At 47.3% G+C, this 19,083-nt stretch overlaps 1 protein-coding gene across 1 annotated transcript in view; it reads right to left on the bottom strand.

The window, feature by feature from the left end:
• Positions 1–524: 524 nt before the first annotated feature.
• LOC144932910 (LIM/homeobox protein Lhx5-like) overlaps positions 525–19,083 on the bottom strand; it is a 50,905-nt gene continuing 32,346 nt past the window's right edge. The window contains exons 3-5 of the mRNA XM_078857308.1: positions 11,009–11,310; positions 8,656–8,821; positions 525–2,918 (exon numbers count right to left, since the gene is read on the bottom strand). Of these exons, the coding sequence (XP_078713434.1) occupies positions 2,512–2,918; positions 8,656–8,821; positions 11,009–11,310 (875 nt within the window). The 3' untranslated portion in view covers positions 525–2,511. The remainder of the gene's footprint in view (positions 2,919–8,655; positions 8,822–11,008; positions 11,311–19,083) is intronic.

Raw genomic sequence — 19,083 nt, 5'->3', positions numbered from 1 at the left:
AGCTAACTCAACACTGATATTGTTGTCACGAACACCACTTGAGTGATCTCCCTTCCTTACAATTTATTACAAGGAGGTATTTTGCAGACATTTGGCATTGTGAGGTTTCGACCAAGATACTCTAATAATAATAAAAACTGAACCATCAACGGATGTCAAATTCTCATTAAAGTTTCCAAATACACAATGCTAGCACGTTCAGTAGGTGACTTTAAATAAACATCACATTTTTTTTCAATACACGATCAAGTATTATCACCCGTACTAAATTGCATTATACACACAAAATCCAGTTTGTCCAGCAAAAATAAAATAGCAATAATAAATACTTAAACATACCAAAGTGTCAATGAGAATATTTAACTCGTCTTTGCAGAATGTCCACTTAGCTGCCTGCTATAAGTAACGCCACTTAAATAAAAAAAGTAAACAACGGATAGTCAAATGTAAAGACATTGAACTTAAATTACACTTGCCCTATATCTGTGTAATGTGCAGTGATGAGCACTGGTTGTGTATTTGTACATGTGTTTCGAGTACGTGTGCGAGTACAGTTACTTTTTAGACATACCTTTACCTGTGCAACTGCAAGCCAGCAAAAATTCATTTGGGCATCATCACATGCAAATTGACGAAAGTAAAACCATTGCCCGTCAACTGCTCGAGTCTGTAATTGTCATCCTCTGCATCTGTCCAGACTTGCCATATCTTCAACACCAACACGCAACGATCACGCTTGAAGTCCTTTTTTCATCCCGCAAAAACTACTCTCAAAAGAACGCTACCGTGATTAAGTTGAAAGCTGAGGTTTTCTTTTTGTTTTTGCTTCAAAGGACGCATCGTAATATTTTTTTTAAATCAGGGTAACTGGCAACTTAATACGAGCTCCCGCTTGCAAAAAAAAATTGTGCAAAATGTAAATTGAACTTCTTCCTACAAACTCGAACCGGAGCTCATCTCTCGAATCAGCGCGTCACTTGTTGAGATTGGGGGGGGGGGGGGAGAGGATAATACGACACCCATCCCCGTCCAGTCGCGGTGTCGCGATTGAAAAATAAAACGACCCCGTTAATCCGCTCCCGTGTGTGGCACTTTACATAATCTGTGACGCAGCATGCTCCGAATTTCATTTCACAGTCTGCCACTTCGCACGTGAGAGATGGAGGGGGGAGGGGGGGGGACCAGGGCAGATTTCAAGAATTGTTTTCCAAAAACCACTCTGCTTCCCAAAACACCGCGTCATCATCATCATACCTAAAATATTTGGCAATGTACAAATAGTCTGTTGGGACGCGTTCGCCTCTGTACATTTGGTCGCTCGTCGCACACACTCGATCTAATACATGATTAGATGGTTTTGATTCTCACTTTATTACTTATTTATTCATTCATTTTGAAATTCAGATTAAAAGGAGACCCTATTTGGCACTATGTACACTTGTCCCGACGACGTACGTGCCTTCTGAATTTAATTGACGTCTGGCCACACAGTGACAAAAGCGATCCACGGGGACGGACCCCCCCGGCAGTCCCTCCAGCGAACGGCAGGAGGTGTCGCTTGCCAACTTTAGCAATCCGATGTAGAAGCCCCGACAACGGCTCCTGACGCGACCGCGGTACGCCCCATCAGTCAGCATACCCACGCGGCAAAACCGGCTGTCCACTTGCATAAGCATCGCGTCGCGAGCAGCCAGTCACTCTCTCGGCAAATTTCCTTTGGTCAAAGTCTATACAGCATCTCCGAGGTTTTCATGACAGTACAGGATTCCGCTCTGCTATGTCTTGGGAAGGGGGTTGCCTTCTTGTTTTGTTGTGGCTGTCCGTTCACATTTGTGCTCCTCGCGTAGTCGCGCGTCTCGTGATCGCACGCGTTGCGTGTGCCTGTGCGTGCGTGCGTCCGCGTGTGATCACAAAGGACCTTCACCCGTGCAACCTTAACAAACCGCTCGGGCATATGGCGTAAAAGGTTAAACACGCTGCGTTATATTAACCCGGCGGCCCTAGTTCGATTACAGGCCAAGACTGACATCCTAAGTGGCGAGTGATGGACATGTGAACCGGTCGTGGGCCTTCCCCATTGGATCACCCCTTGTTAAAATCTGTAAATACTACGGTGTGTAAACATCATCACTGGAGAGACAAAGGCGGCCCGGCGTGGTGCTGGCAACATCACCGCCCACCTCGTGTGCCCACGGTGACGTTAACGGGTGCAGCACTGGCTCCAACAATCCGTTTGAGGCTACAAAGGGGGGGATCTTTGTCTCTTCGGCGATCGCACAATAGTCGCACGTGCTTTGCGTGTGTTTGCCTACGCGTCACGATCACAAAAAAGTGCACCTATCCTGGGCACAAGCGCCGTGGGGGACGTCAGCCTTCTTCCGCAACGTCGACCGCAGAACGAGTACGCGCGCGCGTTTCGCGGTCGTGCACGGAACGCGCTACGTGACGCGACGCGCTCCCCGTGCCAACGTCGATGTGCGGCGACGGCGGCGGCGGCTACCAAATCTGGCGTCACCAAACAGTCGCCTCGCCCATCTCGTGTCCCATGTGCTCGTAGCCCCCTGCCCTGTGCAGCCCAAAGGGTGGCTCGGCCCCCGAGGGAAAGCCGTTCCCGGGCGGCATCCCGTGCAGGTGCACGGGCAGGGCCGCGTTGGGGCTCGTGGGGCAGTCTCGCCCGGCGCCCGGCGGAGAGATGAGGTCCGAGTAGCGGTCGCCGTGATGCTGCTGCAGCAGCGAGGGGTGCGCGGCCTCCAGGGCCCCGAGGGCGGCAGCGGCCGCGGCGGCGCCGACGCCCGGCGGGCCGGGCAGCAGGAAGCCCATGTCGGGCGGCGTCTGCGCCTGGGAGTGGGGAGGGTAGAACTCGAAGCCTCCCACGCCGCCGCCGCCGGGCGTGGGTCCGTAAAATTCCGGGGGGTAGTCTGGCAAGGAGAGGAGAGGGAAAGAGTGATGTGGGGGGTGGTGGGGGTTAAAGGGTATGTAGCGGTTAACGAGAGGGGTGCGAGGTTTTGTTTGGCGATTTAGTGACAGTCCCATTGAGTTTTCTTGGTTCTTTCGGTAAAGTCACGTAGAAGGGAAGTAATACAATAATAAAAATAAAACATAATAAAATAATTCTCACGACGTTTCGGCCACAACGCAAGCAGCCGTCCTCAGGTGGAGACCAGGTCTGTCGGGGAGACAGCGTCTGAATGAAACACCACCACGCTTGGAGCGTATATTTAATATAGTCCCATTGAGCTGAATGTGCGCGGTGGGGTTAAAGTCCAACTTCAGAATGTGCATTTATAGACACTGGATGAATCTGATGAGCTAATCACGCTCTTTTTTTCACAGGCGTCCCGTGGTCACAGACGTCTGGCCAAACTTGGAAGTGTAGGTCAAATGTCCACGAGAGTGATGGGCATTTCTAGAGCCCCTCTCACGGCGTGGGCGAGAAATTTTGATCACGGAGCAACCTAGGATTTTTGTTGTTGTTGTTGAAAGGATAGAACTAAAGGACAACGATCCCAGTGTAGCCTACACAGATGTATGTGAATAGCTTCAAAAAGTCAGAGAGGCTCCACTTGTTCGCCATCGTTGTCAACGCGTGCCTGGAATCTTCTCTAGGTGGTCTCCAGAGCCCAGAGGCACATTTCTCGTGGCATTGTTGCAAATTCTCCAAAGTGTTCACCCTTTTTTAAGCACCCTGCACTGACCAGCGCGGTGAATTATGGCAAAACAAAAAAAAATCCAAATGACTGACAGTCTGAGACGGCCGCCACCCAGAAGTGGATTGGCAAAGGGCTGTAAATGGTGTAAATTAGTCAATTATTGTTCTCAGATTATATATCAGTTGAGAGGTGCATTCCAACCGATGGTTACGCGCCGTGACCCGAGCGGTCACGTGATGGACACGTTTCAAATATCTTCATAATTGATTTCCGCTCCGCTAAACGTATCACTTTTCCCTCGCAACCAACCCCCCATACTCAATATATAAGCCCCATAATTCCCATTTGGGAAAATGCGAAAGAGAGGTCACCGTGTGGTCAAGCCTACTTGGTGGCAATATTTTATTTTATTTCTCTAAACGTAAAAAACAACCTGCTGCAAATCGCGGGAATTTGAAGCGTGCGAAATGCAACGGAATTTGGGTCCCGTCTAATGGACCCCCTCCTCCTCCCTCCTCCTCTCTCCAGTATCTTCCCAAGTGTCACGCTGCGTATAGTAGGGGGGCTACTGGTACCCCGGGTCAGGTTGAGCGCGCCCCTAAGAGCTGACGGTCTGGGTCCGGTCCCCAATGACTCACGCAGAGACTCCAAACATACACGTGGAGAGAGAGAGAGAGGCACAGACTCGCATAGACCCAGCGGTGTTGCTATTCACTTAACATCGTTAATCTTCCTTCAAAAAAATATCCTGAAGCAGAAGGTTAGCGCTGGATACTGCCATATTTGATTTGTAACTTTGACCCTTACCTGTGTATCGATAGTTTAACTTTAATGTGCTATTTTATTGAGGTACTGTGTGTTGTCTTGGTGTGGTCTTGGACTGTTTTTGCTGTTGTTTTTCTGCCTTGCTCAAGCTTGGAATTGTACTGTACTTCTGCAATTTGGACTAATATACTGTATTAATTTGTATTTACTCTTTAGTTCGTTCAGTAAAGTCACGTAGGTATAATTTTTTTTAAATCACGTGGGACAGCAAGAAACAAATGACTAAATTATTGCTGTGGTTGTCCCACCTGATGACGGAAGCTTGTGTTGCTTCCGCAACGTCGTGATTTAATTTATTTTTGATTGTTTTTATTTTATTTTATACCTACGTGACTTTACCGAAAGAACTAAAGAGTATGGAACATTGCAGTCACCAAAACTTAAGATCTAAACATTTTTGTGTGTTTATTTTTAGTGATTTTGCTTACCTTTGCTATACTTTGCACTATCGTTTTTTGTGTATTGTTCATCGTTGTAACTTTCTGACCCACCCCCTATTGGACATCCGTGAAAAACGAGCTTTATAGTTCATCGGATTCCTCTCAGGATGAATACATATTCTGATTCAGAGAAGACACACACACTCACGCAAACACCACACACACACGCAAAGGAATTTATATTCCTGATTGTATCCGAACTCCTTAAAAGGCCCGGAGTGAGAAACGCATTCGGCGAAGATTGACACTCAACGTAGCGCCACTGATCTACCAAAACCTTGTCAAATCGAGTAAGATTTGCAACGGACGATAATGTTTAATGAGCCACCGCAGCTGTACACGCCGCTTTCATTTTAATTGGATTTTGCCACTTTACTAATCAGTTTGACAAGGTTTCGGTCTGACTTCCAGTCCGACTTTAAAATAGCCTTATCAGCGGGCCGACGCGTAAACACGAGGCGACAAGGAGCGCCGACTCCTCGTGCTTTGATGCAGCAGGGGTTCGGGGGGGGGGGGAGCAAGTACACAACGCACATAAAACAATTTACACAGGAAATACACGACACAATTTCGCGCCGTGGGCTCTCTGTCCCTGGCGACAGCACGGGAGCACGTGGCTTATGGCCGCGGTGGCGAGATGTTAACTCCCTCGCCTGGTATGCAGGAGGTCATGGGTTTGATCTCGACCCTGACACCTGTTGCATATTTGGAGTTTGCGTGTCTCTCTCTCTCTCCCTGTGGTCACGTGGAGTTTTCTCCGGGTCGTCCGGATTTTTCCCTCCACATTTAGAAGCACGCTTTTAGAATGTCTGGCTGCTATAAATTTCCACCTGATAAGCCACTTCGTTGAGCTGTCATTTTGTGGACAGGTCGCTTCCTGAAAGAGAGCTGCATAGCCCGTGACTAAATAAAAAAAATAGTTTAGTTGAAATTGCGCGTTGACCAAATCGCCCGCAATTTGCCAAACCTCGGAAGCCGAGTGCGGTTTCCAGTTCCCTGGGATACACACGGGGTGGCCCAAACATTAGGACACGTTAAATTTGTTTTAACACTGGCAATAAAACAATTTGAATGTCTATTCTTTAAGTTAATATCTTAACTATTATCTTTAGTAACGTCTAGTTTTTCTTTTCCCTCTGCAGATTAAATAACAAAACTTTCAAGGAAAAATTACTGAAAATGAACGAGTTCAATTAGGTTTTTAACGTGAGCTGAAGAGGGCAGCTGTAATCTTAGAACAAAGTCCTACTAAATTAATTTAAAAAGATAATTCACGGTGTGCATTATTGTTAATGGAAGTCAATTTGAACATTTGTTGCAATCAATTAAATATCCCTATGCGATTTGTTAAAATACATTTCATAATCCAATGTGTCCTGACTTTTGGGCCACTCTGTATCGTGCTGCGATGGGCTGAGTGCCACCGTGCACGATAGACAGGAGGGTTGAGTGCCACCGTGTAGTAAAATATCCCTGACGGCTCACAAAAGCGTCTGAGAGGCTCTCATCCAGCAGTGGATTGACAATACGGGCCGCACTTGCAGCTAACGCGTCGTCGACACGCGGGTTCTGTCCACGTGCATATATGCATGTTGAACCTCTTTCACACCGTACGTAGCCAACCGTGCTAATCGTAGGTGCGGGAGAAGGACAACAAACTAAACACAAAGGGCAGTTCCGAAGAAATTAGTTTTCCAATCGAGATGATTTAAAAGTGCACAGATCCAGTGGCTTCCTAATATCAGAAGAAAGAGCGTTCCAGACGGCCGCAGAAGCGCATCTGAAAGCTCGCGACGCAGTGGCCGCCTGCGAGCGGAGGTCAGGTCGACGCCGGGTGTCGAATTAAGTTGCCCTCCTTCGGGAATTGGAAATTGCTTTGTGTGCCGGCTCAACCGTAGGACCTCTTTCGCACGCGCTTGTCGTTTCGAATCAACTTGTGTCGCGCAACATTTTCAAGTCGACACGTTGAGGCCATCCCTTGCCTCTCGGGGGAGGGAGGCGAAGAGGAGGGGGGGGGGGTGGAAGGTGGAATTTAATTCGGTACGTTCAAACTACGTAACCTCTGCACATGGCAGTTATGTCTTAATGCTGATGTGGGTTTAAAGTGGCACAGTGGGGAGCGCATGACTAAGTCAACTTGGTCAACCTCTAACACCCGCTCTATTCCGCAGCCTTCTGTCAGTGAGCTTCCGGCATATCACGTGGCCACCAAGTGCACCTGGCCTGGCACAGATGCTGTGGTAGCAGAAATGCTGTGCTGGAATCACCACCACTTAGTGGCACTTGCAGTTGTTGATGGTGGCGGTGGTAGTAATGGGTGGGTCTAGTAGCAGGGGTGGTTGTAGTGACCATGGTGAAGGTAAATGCGGCGGTAGTCGGGATGGTGGTGGTAGTAGTGCTGATGTTGACGTAGGAGCAGTGGTAGAAGGGATGGTGGTGGTGGTAATAGTGGCAATGGTGAAGGTAGTTGCGGTGGTAGTAGGGATGGTGGTGGTAGTGGCAGTGGCGGTAGGAGCGGTGTAGGCGGTGGAGGTTTGTGACGATAGTGGTTTTTGTTGTGGTGGCCAATTTCCAGTCCGTTGCTGTGGGCTACGTTACTGGAACACGGTGGCCTAATTTGGCGAGAGTTGCTACCGGCTCCTTATCGTCATCATCGGTACAGACGGCGCGCGCAGCGTTAATTATGCACAGAATGAAAAACCACGAGGCTGGTGCGGGAACGTAACAGTTGGATCGGCGCTCAGCCACCACCATCACCACCACGCAGGGGAAGGTGTGGTAGAGCAATTAAATGAAAGAGGCAAAAGTGCAGCCCTGCAATCACCTACTCATGCCACTGCTGGCAGAAGGGGGCCTCCATGCACTATATTGCTGGGTACACAGAGGCGGTGGCAGATTCAAGATGCGTTCCCAATGTTTCAAGCTGCTGTGCCGGGAGGTTGAATTGGCGACCTCGAGATTGCAGGTTCATTGGAGCATGACAGGACCCGAAGAAAAGTGTAGGGCTATGGATTCGTTTAACCAGGTGAGACTTAATGTTCCATCAGAAAAAAAAGTCATGCATGCCATGTGAAGTCCAATTAAACTAAACATTTTTTTTATCAGATAAAACTCACTGAGCTATTTAGATAGCTATTTTTCATAAGCGACCTGGCCACGTTTCATAGCTCAATGAAGTGGCTTATCGCGTGGACATTTATAGCAGCCAAATACACTCCGAACACATTCTTAGAAATGTGGGGGGAAAAACCGGAGGACCCAGAGAAAGATCCACACGACCACGGGGAGAACATGCAAACTCCAAATATATAGGCATTGTCAGGGTTGGGATCGAACCAACGACCTCTTGCATACCAGGCGAGGGAGTTAACAACTCGTCACCACTACTATCAAATTGAAGTCAAAAGTTGTTGTGCCGTGTACTGGTCTTAACTGGATACACGTGCGTGGAGCGGTGGCATTGTGGTTCACGCACTGAGTTCAATTCCCGGTTGTGTCACTACAGTTTTCTGCGGCGAGTACAATGTCGTTAAAAACAGCGGCGCTACGCCTCTCTAAATAAAACTAATCCCGAGCCGCTCGCGCGTTCTGAGATTCAGCTGTGAATGGGACCCAACCTGCAACTTGCACACGTCTCGTAAGTAGTAAAGCGTGAAAGAAAGTTTGATTGATCCATCGCTGGCGAAGAACACGGGGGACCGCCGTCCCACGATGGGGGTCGGGGGAGGGGGGTTACTCACCGGGGTAATAGGCGAAGGGGGCCCCTGCCTCCCCCTCCTCCAGGCGGCCCGCAAGCGGCCTCGCCCTCCGCGCCCCTCCTCGGAAGAGAGCGTGCCCCCGCCGTCCCCCCAGGGCGCTCAGCTGCTTCATGCGCCGCTCCTTGGAGCGCCGGTTCTGGAACCAAACCTGGGGAGGTGGATTGCACGCGGGCACGTGCCGGGACGAGTGTCAGGGCCAGGAGCAGTGGCGGAGGGCAGGCGGTGGGGGGATGATGAGAGGGAGGAGGTGCCATCGTTGAAAGATGCTGACCGCTTCGCCAGGTAAGGCCCACCGAGCTGTATAGCTCTTTTCAGCAGCGACCGGGCCACAAATGGTTGCCCGATTAAGTGGCTCATCACGTGGACATTTATGGCAGCCAAATACACTCTGAGTGAATGTTCTTAAATGTGGAGGGAAACTCTGCAGGACACGGAGAAAAAGTCCACGCGACCATGGAGAGAACGTGCAAACTCCAAATATACAGGCGTCTGGGTCGGGATCGAACCTATGACCTCCTGTATAGCAGGCGAGGTAGCTAACATCTCGCCACCGCGACGCATTATGTATAGCCCTTTGCATCCAATGCTTGGTGAAGGCTTCCCCATGCCGCGTCGATCACGGGGGTTGTTGAACATGCTTCACCGCGCTGACCAGTGTGCGTTGATTAAGGGGAGGAGGCTCCGGGCTAGGTCAGGTATCGTTCGCCACAACTGATGCCAGCGGTGGCGAGGAATCAAATTCAAGACCGTTTTTTTTTATTCAGGACGGTCAGGCGATTGGACGTTTAACCAATTCGATTAATGAGTATTGGAAAATAGGAAGGAAAGAGGCACCTGGATAGAAAAAAGACCCCACTCGTACGAAGGGATATACATTCAAATTTCCGCCCAGATGGATTCAATAATCCATTGCTTTACTGTCAAGGTTCTGTGGCCACCTCTCAGTCCAGGGGTGGTACCTCCACCCATTGTGGGGCAAAAGTGACAAGTTGATAATCTATTAAAGGCTCATGGCCATGACTCACAGGATTGTGGCCGAGAAGACTTCTTATTTATTTATTTAACTATTTCTAGCCCTAGTCTCTACCCCCCCAATCTCTATAGTAATGATGAGATCCCTCCTTGCGATTGCGACACACAGAGTTAAGAACAAGATCTATATAACCAGGAAGGGCTCGTCAAGCCTTAATGACTCTATTTCAGGAGGGTCCTGCATTGGCATGTTTCACAAGTTCCACTTCAAGGGGCAGCGTTTTGACATGTGGGATGAAACTGGGGTACCCAGAATAGGGCACAACGAAAATGATTGTACAGGCAAGTTGAGAACCCACTGGCTGTCCTGCCATCTCCTGGCAAACGTGGCATCCCAGCAGTGTTCGGGATTCCCACACACACACACACGATTTTTTTCGATTTAAAGCTTTCGTGACTGCAGGGATTCATCTTCTTGGTTCTTTCGGTAAAGTCACGTAGAATGGAAATTATAAATAATAAAAATAAAACATCATAAAATAATTCTCACGACGTTTCGGCCACAACGCAAGCAGCCGTCCTTAGGTGAAGACCAGGTCTGTCGGGGAGACAGCATCAGACCTGGTCTTCACCTGAGGACGGCTGCTTGCGTGGTGGCCGAAACGTCGTGAGAATTATTTTATGATGTTTTATTTTTATTATTTTATTATTTCCATTCTACGTGACTTTACCGAAAGAACCAAGAAGACACACACGATTCTCAAACCCTCGCCTCCGAAGCGCTGGTTTACAGATCACAGGTGTCCGAACACGCACGGGGCGTGGCTCTCTCTCTCTCTCCGTCCACGCAGTCAGCCCTCGGTAGCCAAGCCAACAACCCCGGCGCTGACCGGCGTGGTCAAGTACGACAAACAACCCCCATAATTCTAGATTTGAAGCTTTCGTGACTGCAAGGATTCATACTCTTAGTTCTTTCGGTAAAGTCACGTAGGTAAAAAAAATGTAAAATTAATAAAAACTACAAAATAGAAAAATAAAAAATAAAAAAATAAAAATCACGACGTTTCGGAGGCAACACAAGCTTCCGTCTTCAGGTGAAACTGTCACAGCAAAACATCTGCTGTGACAGTTTCACCTGAAGACGGAAGCTTGTGTTGCCTCCGAAACGTCGTGATTTTTTTATTTTTATTTTTTATTAATTTTAATTTCATTTTTTACCTACGTGACTTTACCGAAAGAACTAAGAGTATGAAACAACCCCCATGTCCGGCACAGCGGAGCGGGAGCGGGGGCGGTGGGGGAGGGGCAATGCCCTCACCCAGCAGCCAATGGACAACAAGAAGAGGAGGAGGCGGGTCATCACCTGTATGACGCGCATGTTGAGCCCCGTCTCCTGGGCCAGCTGCTCGCGCACGTGCCTGCTGGGCTTGGGCGTGGCCGCGAAGGCGGCGCGCAGCGTCTCCAGCTGCTTGGCCTTGATGGTGGTGCGGGGCCCCCGGCGCTTGCCGCCGGCGCCGCCCGCCGCCTCCTCGGCCTCGCCCTCCTTGTCCGAGCCGCCGGGCCCCGCCGCGTCCTTGGACAGCTCGCCGTCTTCGCCGCCGTCGGGGCTACGCGCGGCGCCCTCCGGGGAGGTCGGGCTCCCGTCGCTGCGCGCCGTCGCGGCCACTGCGGGGAAAGTTGTGGGGGGGAGGGTTGGGGGTTGGTTAGTGATCGGTGCCAGGTTGGCACAGAGTGGTTGGTAGATGAATAACACTGGTCAACACACTTTTTCTGGCATAAGGTATTCCAACGGGTTTAAAGTAATTTTGGGGTGCTGATTCCAAATTTGGTATCAGTTTTTGTCTATCACATCGGGTTTTTGAGATATCAAATATTGCATTTTCAATAAAAACTGCGGAAGAAAAAAATTAAGTAAATGTGTATATCTACATAAAATGATATTATAAACACACTATGCTAAAAATACAGCACCGTATTTTAACACTAAAGCAGTCACTGACTCGCAAAAACTTGCAATCGTAAGTGACAGAGTTAATTTCGGGTGAAATAAATGAAAATGGGGTATAACACGTAGGCTTTCGCGACCAATATTGTTCATAATCAACGATTTTTGGGTTTAGATCGCGTTATTTATAAATGTGTCGTAACCCTCCACCACCCGACACGGCCAATCAGTAAAAAAAGTGTCACGTCGGGCAATTCGCCAGAATGGTCATTCTGGCGAATTGCCCGATGATGCTGGATGCAATTACCAGCGAAACGTCGTACTCAAATTGTAAATGTTGTGGTTTCACGCTTCAACACACCGGTGGGCTAAAGCAGTGAACTATTTGTCTTTTGTCAACGTGACACTTTTTTTACTGATTGGCCGTGTCGGGTGGTGGAGGGTTACGACACATTTATAAATAACGCGATCTAAACCCAAAAATCGTTGATTATGAAAATGGGGTATGCCGATAGCATAAAAATTACGTGATAGAGCAAATCTGAGATCAGATTTGGAATCAGCACCCTGAAATTAGTCTAAAACAGCTGCAAAAGTCCAGGCCAGAATTTTTGTTGTTGACCAGTGTATAATCGAGCATCATCATCAGCAGCAGCAGCAGCCACGATCAATGGAAATATAGAGCTTCATCATGAAGGTTTTTTTGGGCTTGGATCGCGTAAATATAAATGTGTCGTTCACCCACCACCACCCGACACAGCCAATTAGTAAGGTTTGTCAAGTAAACAAAACGTGCTAGTTAGTTAATACTTTAGCACACCGGTGTGTTGGAGAGTAAACCCACAAACATTGACAATTTGAGTTCGACATTTCGCTGGCATTCACAACCAGCTTCATCAGGCCATTTGACAGAATTTGCCAAAGCAGAGCCTATTTGCACCTGTGCCTAACCTTTTCATTTAAAATTTACCCCCGTTTTTGTTTCGTTTACGAACGTTAAATACACCGTTAATTGCGTGCAATATTCCCGAAGGAGCCTGCTGGACTCGTTCTCTGCAACGTTGATATGTTTGTCTTGGTTTTGCTGCTGCTGCTGCTGTGCTCAAGCAGTACAACGGAGCTCCCGTTTAAAACAGCCGGGCCACTGGCTACACGGGATCATCACCATCGTCCATGTCACAAATAAAGTAAACTTAAGCCGCTGGGTGTATTGCATCCCCCGGAGCCGTTGTTATCTCTCACAGTCGCGCGACCTAACAATCCACCTGGCGCCTCTCTCTGCACGTGAGGCTACAGTGAGGGAAGAAAGTATTTGATCCCCTGCTGATTTTGTACGTTTGCCCACTGACAAAGAAATGATCAGTCTATAATTTTAATGGTAGGTTTATTTGAACAGTGAGAGACATAATAACAACAACAAAATCCAGCAAGGGTTTTGCCACCAAGTACTAAGTCATGTTTTGCAGAGGGGTCAAATACTTATTTCCCTCATTAAAATGCAAATCAATTCATAACATTTTTGACATGCGTTTTTCTGTATGCTTTTGTTGTTATTCTGTCTCTCACTGTTCAAATAAACCTACCATTAAAATTATAGACTGATCATTTCTTTGTCGGTAGGCAAACGTACAAAATCAGCAGGGGATCAAATACTTTTTTCCCTCACTGTAAATCCGTTACTCCATCTTCGTCGGCGGACGTACACGCACGAAGAACATGGTCGCCGTTTCACCGGGCGTTCTGGTGATGTGCGCGCCAAGGCCTAGAATAATTAACTGGCAAGCTCTCTCTCTCTCTCTCTGTCGTGGCGTTGCGTTTGTGGAACATGCAGCCCTCTAACCCAGGGGTCTCCAAACCCCGGGCTGCGGACCGGTACCGGTCCGTGGCCTGTTAGGAACCGGGCCGCACAGCAACAGGAGGTGGTGAGAGCGGTGAGTCCGCGCGTGACCCGCGTCCATTATTTTATTATTTACCACTTCCTGTCCGCGCCTCTTTCCCGCACTGCGCACTTGTCTCAGTCACAGTGTTGGTAAGCCCACAAGCTCTAGCCCCCTAGTAGCCACAATGAGTAAACAACAAACGTCGCTGGAGAGCTTCTTTGAAAAGGTGGAAAGACCCAATGATGACTCCCCCCCCACCCCGGTCCGTGAAAAAATTGTCTTCCACGAAACCGGTCCCTGGTGCCAAGAAGGTTGTGGACCGCTGCGTCTAACTGACGTGTTTACATTAATCATAATATTACATTAATCATAATAATAATAACAGCCATTTTCGATCCACTGCTGGATGAAGGCCTACCGACGCCATTGCCGTTCGCATGGGTTGTTTGACCGAAGTTCGCCAAGCTGGTCGGCGAAGTTTGGTGAGCAAGGAGGGGGGAGCTGGTGCACAGGACCGCTTCAGATATTACTTGCCACCGATGTTGGCCATGACCAGGAATCGAGCTTAGGCGTCGTCAGGTTCGTAACACAGCGTGCTAACAGCTGCGTCATAGTACTCCACATGTGTCGTGTGCTTTGACGTGTGCATTGCCACCGTTTGAAGTGCGTCTCGAACACAATTACTGTTTGCTGGATCCCACCCAAATTATTTCTCACGTGTTATGTGCAGTTGGCAAGCTCCTAATGTATGTATGTTGAACTTCTTTCGCACCGTACGTAGCCAACCGTGCTAATCGGAGGTGCGGGGCAGAGGCAACAAACTAAACACAAAAAAGTAGTTCTATTGAAAGTATACTCTTTGGTTCTTGAGAGAGTAGCTTCAGGTGAGAGAGTAGTTTTCTCTCTCACCTGAAGACGGTCCCCTGTAATGCGATCGAAACGTCGTGATCTATTAATTTTCTACCTACGTGACTTTACCGAAAAGAGTATGGAAATCATGCAGTCGCGAAAGCTTCAAATCTATAGAAATTAGTTTTTTCATTGTAGATATTAAAAGGCGTGTTTCCTGAGCGGTGGAGTGTTGGGCGACACTTTCCTGGCCAACAACAAAAACATCGCGTCGAGTAACGCGAAGCCGACTTGCGCAACGGACGAAGCGAGTACAGAGAAACAATCATAACGGGATTTGTTTTTGCCGCAAACTCGCGATCGCACACGTATCGATTCACGACGACGAGAAGGCCTTTTTAAATCCTTTATATTAAGTTCACTTGCTTGCTTGCTTGCGCGCTTACGACCGTGCACATCTTTCGGTCGTTTTTTAACCCACTTCCCGTGATCCAATCGAGCTGACATTTTGCACACAGACTCGTTGTGCGTGACAATTTCTTTTCGTGAAAATTTTTTTCCATAACTTTACACTTTTTAGGAAAAAAGAAATTATATTTAATTACCAATTGCTTAATGGTGGCAGGCAATCATCTGACCCATAGGTGGCAGCCATCTCAAGCCAGAGGACGAGAGGACTCTAGCCGCCACGCATTTAAAGGATTTATAGTGAAAAACTTTGTTTTTACGGGTTAATTTTTTTTTGCCTCCCCGTGCCCACACGAAGTGGCGTGTGCATTCTAGATTTGAAGCTTTCGTGACTGCAAGGATTCATACTCTTAGTTTTTTCGGTAAAGTCACGTAGGTAAAAAAAAAGAAATACAAATTTATAAAAATCACGACGTTTTGGAGGCAACACAAGTCTCCGTCATCAGGTGGGACCGTCACAGCCAGATTTGCTGTATCAAGTGAGGCAGGGATTCCAAGATGCAAGTTCTTAAATACAAGTTAAGGGGGAGGGGGGGGGCTTATCAGAATGTGGTAGCCAATGAATGGAACGTATTGGGAGGGGGGAGGCTAAAAGAGAGCACGAGGGGTATTTGTTCAAACTTAATTTGGAGCTTTCGTGACTACAGGAATTACTCTTTGGTTCTTTTGGTAAAGTCACGTGTAAAAGAAAATAATAAATTAAATACTAGCATACGACGTTTCGATTGCAACACAAGCAATCGTCATCAGGTGTAAATGAAATATAAACACAAATCTAGTATACTTAGAAATGTATTGTAATACAACAGAGAGTCGGATAACATATAAGGGTGTTGACTGTTATGTTATCCGACTCTCTGTTGCATTACATTACATTTCTGAGTATACTAGATTTGTGTTTCTATTTCATTTATACCTGATGATGCTTGCTTGTGTTGCAATCGAAATGTCGTATGCTAGTATTTAATTTATTATTTTCTTCTTGGTTCTTTCGTTAAAGTCACGTAGAATGGAAATAATAAAATAATAAAAATAAAACATAATAAAATAATTCTCACGACGTTTCGGCCACAACGCAAGTAGCCGTCCTCAGGTGGAGAACAGGCTACTTGCGTTGTGGCCGAAACGTCGTGAGAATTATTTTATTTTTTATTTTTATTATTTTATTATTTCCCTTCTACGTGACTTTACCGAAAGAACCAAGAAGATGAATCCCTGCAGTCACGAAAGCTTTAAATCGAAATGGGTTTTTTTTTTGGGTTCAAATTATGCCGGCTAATTAAATGCTACGACAAGGATTGATTACTGGGCGCTGACCACCCGATGCATTTCAAATGCGACAACTTTTGATTTCAAACGCAGTTACCGTGCTCGCTCTCGTCGTTAGGAGTCGTAAACATCGAGGCTTAACCTCCCATGCAATATTTTCTAAAGACCTTTTAACCCCCCCCCCCTCGACACAGATACGTGGCGAGAAGCCACGATGCGGTGGCTCTGCTTTAGTTAGAAAAGACCGAGATTGAACCCGGGCCGGTTAATCGCAGTCGGTAGCTGTTGTGAGGAAGGGCCATTGCCTGAAACGTCGTCATTACACGAATAAAGCGCGTCTCTACAAGGTTACTACTACTCAAGGCGCTGTACGCCACGAAAAAAATAAACAAATGCACCGTTTGCCAAGGGAAGGAAGAAACTTTAAAGAGAAGGAGGAGCTGCACGAGAGAGACGACAGCGAAAATAAAATAAATTGCGGCGCTACGTGCTGATGAGAGCTGTTGTTACACAATACCCTCCTGCATGTTGAGCACACGTCGCGTGTACACGCAGATGTGTACTCACACCAGCATCCGCGCGAAAAGAGCGGAACCGCGCGTAGGTGCAGAATTAAACTCCCCATTTGAGACCCAAACATCGCGCACCTCTATTTAAAGCTTTCGTGACTGCAGGGATTCATCTTCTTGGTTCTTTCGGTAAAGTCACGTAGAAGGGAAGTAATAAAAAAATAAAAATAAAACATTATAAAATAATGTAATAATATATTATTTTATTATGTTTTATTTTTATTATTTTATTACTATATTATTATATTATTTTATTATGTTTTATTTTTATTATTGTATTACTTCCCTTCTACGTGACTTTATCGAAAGAACCAAGATGATCGCGCACCTCCTTGCCTTTGACATTCCTCCTCCTCGAAGACACAGGTGGTGTAAAACCATCAACCTCAGCAGAGCAACGCCAAGACGATGCGCACGTCTCCTTAAACATGTTTTTGTTTTTTTATTAATTAAAGCCACGAGCCACGGCAGAGCGATTGTGGCAACGCAACCCGAGCAAGCTACGGACCACATCGTAAACCAGCCCGCGCTGCTTCGATGAACGAGGAAGAGCAAAACGACACCAACCCCTCTCCTGAAGCGTATTCTTAGGTTTTTTCGGTAAAGTCACGTAGGTAAAAAATGTAAATTAATAAAAGTAAAATAAAACAAAATAAAAAATCACGACGTTTCGGAAGCAACACAAGCCTCCGTCTTCAGGTGGAACCGTCACAGCCACGACAGCTGTATCAAGTAAATGAGAGATCACAAGAAATACCACCCCGTATATATAATGGTTGAGGGGGGAAGGGCCAGGAACGGCACACTTTTTATTAATATGGTAAGCTGAGGCTTAAGACTAAGAATAGACTGCATAACAAAGGACTGAGCCTTTGTTATGGAGAGGTGCGGTTTGTAACTAACACCTAGCATACATAACAAAAGTGTGAAAAAAGAAAGCAAGTAAAAACTAAAACTGGTAAAATAACAAACTGGCTGTCTATCAATAACCTGTAATAGTTGTCTGTTAAATAAGATGGTCCAAATAAGTGTAGTTACATCTTTTTTGCATGGTTAATCACATCTTTCCAATGATTACTCAGTTTGTAACCCTCATCACGGTTTTGTGTAAAGTGTATGGAAAGGGGGAGCGGTAGTGTAGTGGTTAGCGCGCTGCGCTACGAACCCGGCAAACGGAGTTCCATTCCCGCTCACGGCCAACACCACAGACGATTATCTGAATGAGTCCTGGGTCTCGCCTAGGTCCACTCAGCCTCAAATGAGTGCCCGGATGCGATGTGTAAACATCGCCACTGGGGAGACAAAGGCGGCTGGGCGTGGTGCTGGCCACCGACCCCCTCGTGTGCCGTGCTGGCCGTCATAGGTGCTACTCGCTAACAGCACTTGCCCCACAGTGTCTGTTGAGGCTACACGGGGGATCTTTGTCTTTGACAGTGTTTCGAAGCTCCATGAATGCACTTGGCTGCTTTGCTCATCGACAAGAGTTGAAAGCGCCTTTGATAAGCCTAATTTACATTTGCGCGCACTCAAATGTTTAATCGTTAAACGAAACTCCAATATTTTGTTTTGCTGTGAATCTTTGTCCAATGCGCGTCGGAGATTAGGCGTTTTTTTCTTTTAAATCTCACAATGTGTGCAGGGACTGTCGGGAGTAACGCCGCACAGCCTCGATAGCGACGTTTGTTTACACGTCGCACGAGCTACAAGTTGCCCTCGCTTTGTGCGGTAGATGCGTTCCAAAGAAACGGGGACGCTGCCTGCCGAGTGCGACCGCATGGTCGTGTGAGTGAATTCAACCCGCGTATCGCAGTGCCGGATTATCCTCGTAGCAAAAGTAGGCAAATAAATATGCTACGGGCCCCGCACTTTCAAGGGCCCCGCGCTAAACGCTTTCAAGCTATCAATTCCGGTTTAGTGATTCTGCACTTGCTCTATTACAATAGTGCTATACCGCCTTCAACTTTTATGAACGACTGGGTGTTTAAGGTTAGCGATTTGTGGTATTGTCTGGCTGTATAGCAAATGAAAAAATACAATTACTATACTATGCAAGTAAAACAATCTGTGTTTTCATATTTACGTGTGATTTTTTTTTTCATACTAGCTTAATCCGGCACTGGTAGAAATAGGTTATCCGCATTTACGCAAAATCATACGAATCGAACCCGCTCAAAGCGAGGGAAACCCGGGCTCATTGGAGGCGATTAAGGACAGGCCCCAGGACAAGTTCTTACCGCACTTGCCACTGACGTTACCCGCGCACAGGGATCCAACCCAAGCGTCAGGGTTCGTCGCGTATTGCGCCAACCACTAGGCCACTGTTCCCCGTGCGCAAGCGCGGAGACAAATACAAAAACAGACCGTTGGGGCAAGCGGTCTTAGCGAACACCCATAATATGCCGGCAGTGCACACTAATGGGATTTTCGTCCAACACCACGCACGGTCGCCTTTGTCTCC

The sequence above is a fragment of the Lampetra fluviatilis genome, chromosome 6 (genome assembly GCF_964198595.1).
Source record: "Lampetra fluviatilis chromosome 6, kcLamFluv1.1, whole genome shotgun sequence".
In the NCBI taxonomy this organism is placed as follows: domain Eukaryota; kingdom Metazoa; phylum Chordata; class Hyperoartia; order Petromyzontiformes; family Petromyzontidae; genus Lampetra; species Lampetra fluviatilis.
The sequence above is the reverse complement of the archived record's forward strand: the minus strand, read 5'-3'. Positions and strand labels throughout refer to the sequence as shown.